At 53.4% G+C, this 13,241-nt stretch overlaps 1 protein-coding gene across 2 annotated transcripts in view; it reads right to left on the bottom strand.

The window, feature by feature from the left end:
* Positions 1–10,266, bottom strand: part of CD99 (CD99 molecule (Xg blood group)) — a 35,933-nt gene extending 25,667 nt beyond the window's left edge. For both annotated transcript variants that reach the window (XM_047765909.1, XM_047765910.1), the window contains exon 1: positions 10,112–10,266. In XM_047765909.1, coding sequence (XP_047621865.1) covers positions 10,112–10,178 — 67 coding nt within the window. In that variant the 5' untranslated portion in view covers positions 10,179–10,266. The remainder of the gene's footprint in view (positions 1–10,111) is intronic.
* Positions 10,267–13,241: the final 2,975 nt, after the last annotated feature.

The following is a 13,241-nucleotide window of genomic DNA, read 5'->3' as shown; positions in this document are numbered from 1 at the left end:
CACAAAAATGCAAACAGGGGGCACTACACAGCCCGCAAAAAAGACACTTGTTTACAGTCTGAGACCTGAAAGTGGCTTTTGTTGTTGTTGGTGGTGGTACCCCGCACAAATCGCTGAACTCAGAGACTATGGATTTGGGAGTTACAAATAAGTGGTAGCAAGAAGGCAGATGCACAGACGGGGAGTCTGTGACTCCCGAGGAGGCATGGGTACTTAAGGAAAAATTTACCATCATCCCCAGCGTCTTGTGAAGGACTTGGAAAGGGGGGGTGTGCTCAGACAGTTTGGGCACCCTGGCCATCCATGCCAATCTTTTCTGTCCAGGCCAGGAAAACTCCTATTCATCCCTCAAAGCCCCGAGATGATGCTGCCTCCTCCTGAAAGCCCTTGGCATCTCTCCCAGCCAGGACTCAAACTTTTCCACCAGTGAGTCCTCCATATATTACAGTCTGAGAAGCATGGCCTCTAAGCCAATCAAATCAGAAACTCTGGGGGCCGAGACCCAGGTACTGGGGTACTAAGGCCCACCTAAAGGATGCCAATGTGTGTCCCAGTCTGCAGGCCTGGCCACAGATCTTTCCTTCCTGAGCTGCAGTGGCTGGTCTCTTCTCTCTCATTTCTGGTCCCTTGGCCCAGGCTCTGCCACTGGCCTCAGCTGGGCCCAGGGTCTGGTTCAGCTGCACACTACATAGTTGGTTTAATATAAATCGGTGTCCTCGGCCATCCTGTGTATTTCCTCTTCTTCAAAAAATGTTTTTGTTTTTTTTTTTGCTATTTCTTTGGGCCGCTCCCACGGCATATGGAGGTTCCCAGGCTAGGGGTCCAATCAGAGCTGTAGCCCCCGGCCTACGCCAGAGCCACAGCAACGCGGGATCCGAGCCGCGTCTGCAACCTACACCACGGCTCACGGCAACGCCGGATCGTTAACCCACTGAGCAAGGGCAGGGACCGAACCCGCAACCTCATGGTTCCTAGTCGGATTCGTTAACCACTGCGCCATGACGGGAACTCCCAAAAAATGTTTTTATTACAGTGGATTTACAATGTTCTGTCAATTTCTGTCCAGAAAAGTGACCCTTTTATAACGTCATCTAATCACTAGCGTTGGAAGAGGATGGAAGATAATGTGAGAAAAAGATCGTATATCTACATATTTAATCTCAGGCATTAAAAAATATATTATTATGAGAGGGAGGCCCCAGGCCTCCTCAAAGTGTCCCAGGATCCAGGGAGGAAAGAAGTTAAGGGCTCCTTGTATTCATTTAGGAAGGAAGTCGGTTGGGGGTGGCAGGGAGAGGTCTCACAAAGAACGCAGAGATGGCGAAAGGAGCATTGCGTGGGTGAAGAAAGAGAATATGGAATCAAGAGAATTCACTACCCTCAGATACGGGAGAAATGGCAGGAATGAAGGGTGACTCTTCTGGTTGAGATTCTGGGCAAAGGGTCATATCACAAAAGGTAGGAATGAAGGAGGAGACCCAAGTCTGGAGAAAATCCTGAGAAACTCAGGATGTGGATCACTGCTGACACAACGGATGCGGCCAGAAGGACCTGAGACCTATCAGCAGCTACCAAGCTCCTCCCCCACCCCCACATCCTTTCCCTCCCAGATTCCCTCCCAGCTCTGAGTCAGCGCCTTGTCTTGCTGGAATCTAACCCATTGCCTGGTGAGATGTCGATGATGCATCTGGGTGCTGGTGGCTTCAGAGCAATGAGATAATAACGACCCCCCTCCTGCTGGAAACCCCTGGAGACAGTTTACTGTGGCCATCCAGCTCTCCACCCATGGATCTTCGATCATCTATCACCTGGAGTTCCTGCCACGGCGCAACAGGATTGGCAGCGTCTTGGGAGCAGTGGGACGCAGGTTCGATCCCCAGCCCGGCCCAGTGGGTTAAGGATCCAGCAGCACTGCAAGTGCGGCCCAAGTGCCAACTGTGGCTCGGATCTGATCCCTGCCCGGGGAGCTGCATATGCGGAGGGGCGGCCAAAAAAAGAAAAAGAAATCATCTGTCCTCTGTCATCTTCTATCCACCTAATCTTCCATTGTCTATTTTTCTGTCTATCTTAGGTACCTATCTACCAACCACCTCTGTATCTATTTATCCGTCAACCTGTTTACCTATTATCTTCTGCAAATCACGTGTCTAACATACCTTCATATCTATTATGTCTCATCTACCTGTGTATCCATCTGTCTACCGACGTGTCCGTTACGTATCTGTCTACTCTCTATTATCTATCCATCCACCTATTATGTGTATCTATCTACTTATCATCCATCCATCCATCCATCATCCGTCTATCCCCCTTCCAATCTATTACCTCTCTATCAACTACCTATCGGGTATGTCTATCTGTCTGTCTATTCTGCGTATCTCTGTATCTGTCATCTATCTATGCACCTACCTGCCTATCCATCGACTCCCTATCCACCCCTTACCCATCCATCCATCCATCCATCTATCCATCCATCAATCCATCCATCCACCTGCCTATCTCCCTACCGACCTATCTCTTATGTACATCTATCCATCATCCATCCATCCATCCATCTCTGTACCAAACTACCTATTATGTATATCTGCCTATCAATGACCTATCAATTATGTATATCTATTGTGTATCTCTGAATCTATCTCTCTATCCATCTATCTATATATCTCTGTATCTGTCTATCTCTCTACCTACCTACCTGCCTATTATCGACTCCCTATCTGTCTCTTACCCACCCATGCATCCAGCATCTAGAGCATCTAACACATGCTCCCTCCCTCCAGCCTGGACACCAGTCCGTAAGTGAAGGCCTCAGCACCCAGGGGCCCTTGACCTTCCAAGCCACACTCATCCAGAACCCCGGGGACACCCCGGTCACACCCATCGCCCACTCCCTCTGGGACCCATCCATACCCTTCCCCCTTCCTGCGCCCCGGAGCTGCTCAGTGCCCAACAGCCAGAACCCTCCTTCCTGCATCCTTTCACCCAGAGAGGTGCCTTTTGTGCTGACCACGCAGGAAAGAGAGGCACTGGACCTCCAGCCAGCAGGGACCCACGCCCTTTGGGCGGAGGAGACAGCTCAGTGCCGCAGCCGCTGACCGGCAGCGCTTGGGTCCCTGCCGTGTTTCTAAGATCTGTCCATGTTCAGACAACATCCGCTTGCGGCCCGTCCATCAGTAACTCCGGTCCAGGGCGTTGCCTCAGCCCTGATGCATCTTTCGGGTCCGCTGAGCGCCACCAGCCCGGGGCCAGGGGGAGGCTCTGATGATGCAGAAACCCACCGACGTAGCAGGAATCCTCTGGTTACACTGTCTTAGGCCGACTAATGTTTTCCAAGCCTGGGAGGGCAGCAGCTCAGGCTCTTCCCCTGCCTGCTCAGGAAGGGCGGTGAACAGCAGGAAATAAAGTTAATTCTCGCTCTGTGTGAAGCTGCTGGTCTTTGGCTTGAAGGCATCGTCGCGAGGGAAAAAAAAAAAGGGACCCTATCACCAAGATCACGTGTGGGGGGCAGGATGCAGAACCGTGAAAAGGGGCCTCGATTGGCGACGGATTGCAACCTCTCTCGCCTGCCCAGCCGGGGAAACAAAGGCGTTTCCCATCCTGGCCCCCGCCAGCCACCCAGAACCGCAGGACCTGCCTGGAAGCCTGTGATGCTTGCTTTGCAAAATGCGGGTGGGTGACGTGGGTGTGCTCTACCCAGGTCTGGTTTCTTTTCTTCTTTTCAAGCTTGACACACACTAAATTCACAGCCCTAACGGCCGCTGGCAGCGCAGCAGCTCAGCTCGTAGGGCTGGCATCTGCCTCTGGGGGTGGGGGTGGGGGTGGGGGGGAATAAACCACCTGTCTGGCTTCCTGTGGAGGGGAGGGGATTCTTTTTAAAAAAGAATATGAGACCCAGGACGGCGGCCACACTGAGTCATCCTGAGACAAAGCTGCAAGAAACACAGCCGTGGGCTCTCTCCCCAAACGGCTGGCCGAACTCAGAAATTCAAAAAAAGAAAAACCAAACTAGGAGGTCTAAGGTCCCATCGGGGGACAGGGGCACAGGTACAGACGTGAAAGGCAACAACCTTGGTTTTTAACTCGTTTAGTTCCCCTCTCTCACCCAGAGATGAGCGTCAGCCAAAAAAGCAGCTGGAAGTGTTTGGCTTCACCGCGTTTTTCACACATCAAGGGTTCGGGGCAACCCTGCTTTGACCAGATTTATGGGTGACGTTTTTCCAAACAGCATTCCGTCATGGCCGGTGTCCATGTCACATTTCAGTTTGCTATGGTTCAGCCTTTTCCCGGAAGGTTATGATGTGGGATGGTGCCCCTGGACGCAGGCTCGTGGATGTCACGACAGCTCAGAGGCTTGGAGGAGGGCAAGCACGTGTTAGCAAGAGGGTATTTTTTTTAATAAAGGCATGTGCACTTTTTTTTTTTTTTTGCAGATCTAACACTTTTGCACAGTTTGTAGATTACCACCTAGAGTCAATGTCATTTTTTTTGGGGGGGGGTGCTGCATCTGCAGCATATGGAAGTTCCCAGGCTAGAGGTCGAATCGGACCTCCAGCTGCCCGCCTACACCACAGCCACAGCGATGCGGGATCCGAACCACATTTCTGACCCACACCACAGCTCATGGCAGCGCCAGACCCTTAACCCTTAACTGACCGAGGCCAGGGCTCGAAACTGCCTCCTCATGGGTCTGAGTCGGATTCATCTCCACTGGGCCACGACGGGCGCTCTGAGTCGAGCTCACTTTTATATGCCCCGGAAACAAAAAATCCGCATGCCTCGCATCATTAGAGGGGTCTGCAACCCAACCAGCCGCGTCTCCGAGGGGCGCCTGTGCGATGAATCAGGTAAGGACGCACAGGACTCCTGTTCCGTGACCCTCTTTTAGCCAGGAGATGAGGGTAAAGCAAAAAAAAAAGAACACCCAGGGACGGATGCTCCCTGCAAGGGCAAAGCCAAAACCAGAAGCAATACGGCAGCATCCCTTCGGACCAGCCAGTTCTGTATCCTGCACAACCTGGAGATGCTCCCAGGATGCAAATGCCCCGAGTTCCTCGCAGTTGCTATGGGGGATGGATATGTGTGCGTGTCACGTGGGTCTTTGTCCTGCAAGGTTGCAAAGGTGACTATACACACAAAATAAAAGCCCCGAGGAAACCAAAGGCTGCCCTTTGCATCGAGAAGCTCTTTCTCTGTCCTTTTCAAAGGCGTGTCAATATTTTCAATGGCTCAATGAGCCTGTTTTGACAACCTGGACATAAATGGGTGACATTCACCTCACAGTGTCTTTGCAGGTGTCGAGGGTCACCTGTGATGCTTGTCACATCCTGGCATCACGCTTACGCAATAATAAAATGGGTTTCTTTCTGTTCTTCCCTGGTGGAGAGGTTTCTGGGTTTGATTTTTTTTTTTCTTTCTGGATCTCCATTCTTTTTGCTTTAATTCAAAGAAAAATTGTGGGGTGTTCCCATCAGGGCTCAGTGGGTGACAAACCCGACTAGTGTCCATGAGGACGCGGGTTCAATCCCAGGCCCCGCTCAGTGGGCGGAGGATCCGGCGTTGCAGTGAGGTGTGGTGGAGGTGACAGATGTGGCTTGGATCTGGTGTTGCCGTGGCTGTGGTGTGGGCTGGCAGGTGCAGCTCTAATTCAGCCCCTGGCCTGGGAACTTCCACATGCGTCAGGAGTGGCCCTAAAAAGACAAAAAAAAAAAAAAAGAAAGAAAGAAAGAAAGAAAAAGAACTGTGCCAGAACCTGGCACAACGTGGTAAATCAACTCTACTTATTAAAGTGTTGGTCTACACCACTAAACATGGCACAGCGTCTTTATTTTTTAAATTAAAAGTACCGTTGGAATATCGTGTGTAAGTCATACGCCACCCCTGACTCTCTAGCCCTAAAAGAACCCACCGTGATGGGAAAATGCCCGTCAGGACAAATCCTTGTGCTCCGCCTGTGTGGCCGTCAGTCTCCTCTGGAAGGAAAAACATCAGCGGGAAAAAATTCCGGATGTCATCAGCGAAGTCCCACCAGGACGGCTGGAGGGCAGATGGGCTGAACCCCTCCACCCGAACCGCTGTGTTCTGTTTTCAACACCTCACATGTCATCCACATGAAGAAGAGGTCCCCCCTCCCCCCCATCAAGTATATTAATGGCTCCAGATGCAAAAATAAATACATGAACAGAAGTGTGGCAACAGCATAAACTGAGAATGGAGACAGAGCCAAAGCACCGGGGGAAACGAGACACAATTCACTTTTATCAGAGCCAAACATGCAGGCAGGACAATGCAACCCACTTCCTGCGCTGGCCGGGCAGGAACAGGCATCCCTTCCCTTCATCAGGGGGGCGGAGAGAGACAGTCGGCAGCAGAGGCCTGGGGTGGGAGCGAGGAGTCCCCCAAACCGTAGGCGTCCCCCTCCCAGGCATCAGTTTCTGGAGGTCTTTCCGGGTTTGGTGAGTCAGGATGTGAAACCACGCAGGGCTCCCCCACCCAGAACCACGCATGGCCCTTCAGCGTGGGCTCCATGCATTTAGCACCGTCCTGGACCACGTCTCAGCCGTCCCTCTCTGAGGTCGCCCCGGCGTCTGCTGGCTTAGATCCTGGGATGTGATTTTTCTGCTTCTTGTCTTTTTTTTTTTTTTTTTTCTTTTTAGGGCTGCAGCGGCAGCACATGGAAGTTCTCCGTCTAGGGGTCCAATCGGAGCTGCAGGTGCCGGCCTACACCACAGCCACAACTACGCCAGGTCCTTAACGTACTGAACGGGGCCAGCGATGGAACCCGCATTCTCAGGGAGACAATGTCAGGTCCTTAACCCTCTGAGCCGCAAGGGGAACTCCTAATTTTTCTAACTGGAGGATGAATACTCAATCAAAACAGCCAGCGACCGACAACCTAGAATGCCTAACGCTTACAAATACGGGGCAGTCTCACCTGCAGCACTGCTAGCCTTTTTGGGGAAGGAGGATTTTTTTTGGGGGGGGCAGCATCCCTGGCCACCTGCCCCACCCCCAGTGGCAGGGGAAGCCATGCTCCATTTCAGGCTTGGGAACTCAGCACCCTGGGTCCCCAGGCGTCTGAAACCAGCCCAGAGCTATCCTGCACCCCAGGGGGAACTGGTCCCTGACTCAACGGGCTTTTGTAGCCAGACGAGAAACCACGCCAAACCCATATTTCTAGAGGGACGTGCGCTCTCAAAAACAGCTCCAAACAAAATTTCCTGTAAAACCCCATTTGTGTCTTGGGAACAGCCCGTTCCCTGCCGGGGCCGCCAGAAGGATCAGGCGGGCGGGGACGGCTGGGGCCAGGCTGGTTCCCCACCCCCTGCCACCCCAGTGCCCCTCAATCCGCAGCTGCCACTGGCTGAAACCACCAACCACGCCCGAGCGGCTGGTGAACGACCTGCCTAGAAACCAGGCAAATTAGATTGTTATGATCATTATACAACTGCAGATGTGATAGGTTCATTTGAGTAATAAAAAAAAAAATGAGGATAAAGTGAGTATACAGAAAAAAAAAAGAAAGAAACCACGGAATTCTGATGTGACCGTCACCGCTCTTTGGCCTTGGGTCTTACTGGCCTGCTGAGCTGTCTCTCTTCCACCCAGAGATGCTCCATTGTTGGGTGACCCGAACCCCATCCCATCCTCCCCACCCCTCCCGCCCTCCAACACGGGAGGGGCTCGGTGGGGAATTAAGTCACAAAGCGTGACTGCAGGCGTGGCTGGAGGGATGCATGAAAAAGTCTTGTGAGCAGCTGTGACTCAGACACACACAGCAGAAAAGCAAAACAAACAAACAAAAAAACCCAACCAACCAACCAACCAAAAAAAAGAAATCTGTGAAAAACTTTGTGGTGGGGCAGCCAAGCCAGTTTAACGGAGCAAAGAGAGAAACAGGAAACTCATTCCAGCCCCCGGGGCCCTACCCCAGCAAGCTGTAAACTCCCAAGAGGTCCCCATGAATCCGGCTTAAATTAAGCCTCTAAGAGGAGGCACAACTTTTAGAATACGTGGGATGCTAAAAGCGCTGACACGAAGTAGCAACAGAAAAATAGGGGCGGGGCGGAGTGGAGGGAAGGACTCAAAATTCAAATTCTAGCTCAGAGCTGGAAATTTCCCGGGGCAGGGGCAACGAGGAGTTTGGGGGTTAGTAGAGGCAAAACTATGACATTTAAGATGGATGAGCCCTGAGGTCCTGCTGTCCAGCACAGGGAACTCTAACCAGTCTCTTGGGATAGACCAGGATGGAAGACAGGATTAAAAAAATAAAGTCTATATATGTTTGACTGGGTCACTTTGCTGTACAGCAGAAATTGGCACAACATTGTAAATCGACTATAATCTTTTTCTTTGTCTTATCTTTCTTTCTTTTTTTTTTCTTCTTTTTTTGGTATTTTTTAGGGCTGCACCTGCGACGTACGGAGGTTCCCAGGCTAGGGGTCTCATCAGAGCTATAACTGCCGGCCTACACCACAGCCACAGCCATGCCAGATCCAAGCCGGGTCTTCGACCTACACCACAGCTCATGGCAATGCCGGATACTCGACCCACTGAGGGAGGCCAGGGATCGACCCCGCCACCTCATGGTTCCTAGTCAGAGTCATTTCCGCTGCGCCACGACGGGAACTCCATAAATCAACTATAATTTAATCTAAAAAAACAAATCTCCAGGGACATACCAGGCCTTCTGTGTCCACCACCTGTAAGAAAAAGCCCTGAAAAGTCAGGGCCTGTGAGGCTGTCCACTTAAAAGTAACCATATACCCGAGGAAAAACGACCTTATCTGGAGAATCCTGCTTTTTGTTTTTTTGGTTTTTTTTTGTTTTTTTTTTTTTGTCTTTTTGCTATTTCTTTGGGCCGCTCCCGCGGCATATGGAGGTTCCCAGGCTAGGGGTCGAATCGGAGCTGTAGCCCCCGGCCCACGCCAGAGCCACAGCAACGCAGGATCCGATCCGCGTCTGCAACCCACACCACAGCTCCCGGCAACGCCGGATCGTTAACCCACTGAGCAAGGGCAGGGACCGAACCCGCAACCTCATGGTTCCTAGTCGGATTCGTTAACCACTGCGCCACGATGGGAACTCCTGTTTTTTTTTTTTTTTTAAGCCACGCCCAGCAGAGGTCCAACTTTTCTTTCAAGAGGAGAGTCTAGAAAACGGGATTGCAATTTCCCTCGTAAAAGGAGCGAGACGCACAACTGCAGGCAATAATCAGAGGGCAGCCAGGCTGGGGGTGGGCACCCGGGCGACCTCCGTTCTCTGACTTATCTATGGGGACCCAGGGACAACCAGCCAAGACAACGCTTTTCCGGACCGCGGCGCTCTGCACGCGAGCCGCGCGCCCGTGCTCACGGAAACGCGCGCGCCCCGGACGCGCCAAGGGGTGTCGGGCGTTTCCAGGGCAGCCTCCCTCTCCCCTCCCCCGGCCTTCGGGCTCCCCTGGCCGAGGCCAAATTTAGGCCCCGGCCGCAGGGCGTGGCTCTCCGCGGCGACCCGGGCGGCCTCCGCGCGCCGGGACAAAGGCGCGGCCCCGGGGCCCCACCGACGCGCAGGGGACACCCGGGGTGGGCGCGGGGGCACAGAAGCGCGCCCAAAAGCCGCAGGGAACCCCTGGGCGGGGAGGAGGCCTCGAGGGCCGCCGATTCCCCCCCCTGCCAGGCGAGCCGCCCCGTGCCTCCAACTTTAGGTCGGTGAACTTGAAAACAAAGCCTGATGTTCCGCCTCCCGAGCGAGTCCAAAGGCGCCCAGGAAGAAAGTGGGGGGCGGAGGGGGGGAGAGTGCGGCCTTGGGGGCGTCGGCCACCCGTTGGCACCGCGCGTCCTTCTTGCCCGGGAGCAGGGCCCGGGGGTCCCCGGCGCACCCCCCTTGTGCGCAAACCCCGACCCACACACAGGGCGACCCCCAAAGTAGCCTGCCCCCAAGTTACGTCCCCCACACAGCGCGCCCCCCCAAGTCCACCCCCCGTAGTGCGACCCCCAACGTCCGTCCCCCACACACGGAGGGCGCCTCAGAGTTCGCCGCACGCACCCCTGCGGCCCTTCCCCAGGGTCCCCGCGCGGGTCCCCAAGGCCGGCCCGCGCCCCCGCGGGCCCCACTGCCGCCGCTCACTCACCCGGGGTGGGCGGCACGGTGCCCAGCAGGGCGAGCAGCAGCAGCACGAGGGCGGCCCGGCGGGCCATGGTGCGCCCGGAACCGCACGGGGAGCGTCCCTGGAGTGGCGCGCGGACGGCGGCGGCGGGAGGGACACCCCCACGGGCGGGGCCGGCGGCAGAACCGGGAGAGGGTGCGGCGTGGTCGCCCCGCCCCGGCCCCGAGCTCTCCCCGCCCGTGGACCCTCCCAGGGGAGGGGCGGGGACTGCGACTCCTGCGCCGCGCGGGGATCGGCCGCGGCCGCTCGCCCCCTGCCAGCTCTCTCTACCCGGGACCCCCAGGGCGGCCTCTGTGGGTGGCCGAGGGAAGCCCCCTCGCTTCCTGGTCAAGGGTGCCCGGGGCGCTGCGGATGCAGCAGCCCGCGCGCCCCGGAGTCAGTCTGCAGCTGCCCGGAGCCGAGCACAGGCCGCGATTCAGACCCGAGTCCCCTTCCGCGTCGAGGCAGCCGGTTCCCCGGGGTGGGGGTGGGGGTGGAGGCGGGCGGTGTCCCTGGCGACCGTCTCCAGCCACAGCAGCAATGCGGGTGCTGTTCCCTGTCCCGGGGCACCCTTGCTCTCTGAATGCCAGGCCTGGAGGTTTTATTTATGTACGTCCACATCGAGGCATTTTGAAGACTTCTCTAATTCAGCAAGAGGACTCGGCTTTTGCAAAAAACGTGCTGCCATCCTTGGCGGAAAATAAAAAATTTCCGTAACATCATGCGGATGCTTTGGCGTCGCGAAGCTCTCATGTCCAGCGCGGACGTAAAGTTAATTGAAAAAGCTTCCTGAGTTCTATCCAGACGCCATGGGACCTGCGACAAGTCCCTAAGCCAGACCAGAAGCAAGACAGGACGCCTGCAGGGACAGGCCTCTTGCTCCACGTGGGAGACCCAGGGGTGGTCTTGGGTGAGATACATGAAACTGTCATAGATGATGAATCCCTAATGCATCTTCACTCATCACTTTAATTGTTGCTACAAAAAAACAAAACAAAACAACATGCCATTCTCGCTGTGGTAGAACAGAATCTGCGGTGTCATAGGAGCACTGGGTGGAAGGTTCCAGCCCCTGCCTGGCAACCCTGAGTTAGGATACTGCGGGGAGCCAAGAAAATACAAGAAGCCGAGGAAGGGAGCTTGCCTGAACGGTGCAGTTCCGAGCACAAGCTCCTAATCAGGAAAAGGGGCCTGTCTGAACGGCACCATTCCTAGGGCAGGTTCCTGAACAAGGAGTTGCCTGCCTGCACGGCACAGTTCCGAGGAGGGGCCCCAGAGGACAATAAGGCTCGCCTGCTGACATAGGTGGAAAATTAAATTTCCCAGGAAATAATTTCCATTTTGTGTTGCTGAGTGGGTATTGTTCCATGGATGACTTAGTCTTTTCCGTTATTCACTTGCTATTCCGTTTTCCTCGGTCTTTCCTGATTATTTACTTATTATTCTTATTTCCCATTCTTATTCTCCTGTGGTGATTTGTGACTTAACAAAGTTACAACAGTGACATAATAAGAATTTCATCCTGAAAGACTTTCCCCTATTTTAATCCAACTTAGTTAAAACACAGTGTTTATCTATTAACTAGTTATATAGTAACTTTAGAGTTAGGATTTTAATGAGGTCCATAGAAGTTAGCCATATCTTATCCAAAAAACCTAGCTGTGAGTTTTGTCTTTGATTGTAAAAGCTTTTTAGTGATAGCTAGCTTAATTAAGTTGGTTTATATTTACTTACACGGTCTCCCTGCCATAACACTTTGAAGAGAAGCACCAGTCTACAAACAAAGTTTGTAAATGCTAAATTCTTGCGTTTTATGGCCTCTTCAAAGTACTCACTCAGCTTAGTTAAGATAGAGATTTTAAAACAGGATGCATGGCTGCTGTACCAGGTACTAGTTAACCGATGTACTTGTAACACTGTAATGTAATCTGTAGTGAAAAACTGTCTATAGAATCAACCACTGTTGCCAATAAAGTTGGAGCAGTCCAGCGCCCTGAAAGAAGGACAAAGAGGCTGTCTCCGTAATTGTACATTCGCTGACGCCACGTCCCTCTCCAATCGGGAAGTGCATGCTCCCTGGCTGCCAGAGCTGGCTTCCGGCAGGATGTGGTGTTGGCCCAGCTGCAGCATAGGTCCTGACTGCGGTCTGGGATCTGACCCCTGGCCCAGGAACTCCATATGCAGCAGGGCAGCCCAAACAGAAAAATTCATCAATGCCTGAACTTGCATGTTCTCCAAGCGTCATGTAGCCTTGTATACATGGAAGCATCATGTAGCATCATGTTTGCTGGAGTTCCCTGGTGGCCTAGTGGTTCAGGAGCTGGGGTTGCCATTACAGGGGCTCAGGTCACTGCTGTGGTGTGGCTTCCATCCCTGGCCCAGGAACTTCCACACACCCTGGTTGCAGTTTAAAAAAAAAAAAACGAGGCATTCTGGGTGTGGCTCAGTGGTAATGAACCCAACTAGTTTCCCTGAGGCGAGGGTTTGATCCCTGGCCTCGCTCAGTGGGTTAAGGATCTGGCGTTGCTGTGAGCTGTGGTGTAGGTGGTAGATGAGGTTGTGGCTGCAGTGTAGGCTGGCAGCTGTAGCTCTGATTCGGCTCCTAGCCTGGGAACTTCCAAATGCCTCGGGTGCAGCCCTTAAAAAAATTTTTTTTTTAATTAAAAAAAAAAAGATATCTGCCTGAGTTGTTTTTCAGGAACTTGGGGTCAGCAGTGTCCAGCTGGAGCTCAAGCCAGTTGAGACCACAGACCCTAAAGCTCCCATTGTGGCTCAGCAGGTTAAGAACCCAGTGTAATTTCCTTGAGGACACAGGTTCGATCCCTGGCCTTGCTCAGCGAGTTAAGAATCCAGCATTGCCGCAAGCTGAGGCATAGGTGGCAGACTCAGCTTGGGTCCTGCGTTGCTGTGGCTGTGACTTGCAGCTGCAGCTCCAATTTGACTCCTAGCCTGGGCACGTCCATATGCCTTGGCTGTGACCATAAAAAGCAAAAAAAAAAAAAAAAGCAAAAAGACCAGGGCCCCTCCAACTGGGTATTGGCAGGTGTCTGCTTGGTGACCTTCTGATATCTGAGGGCCAAAAAACCCCTCCCTGAGCTCAAGCTGGTGCCAAGCT

Source organism: Phacochoerus africanus, chromosome X, assembly GCF_016906955.1.
Source record: "Phacochoerus africanus isolate WHEZ1 chromosome X, ROS_Pafr_v1, whole genome shotgun sequence".
NCBI lineage: Eukaryota > Metazoa > Chordata > Mammalia > Artiodactyla > Suidae > Phacochoerus > Phacochoerus africanus.
This window is presented reverse-complemented; position numbering and strand designations above follow the sequence as displayed.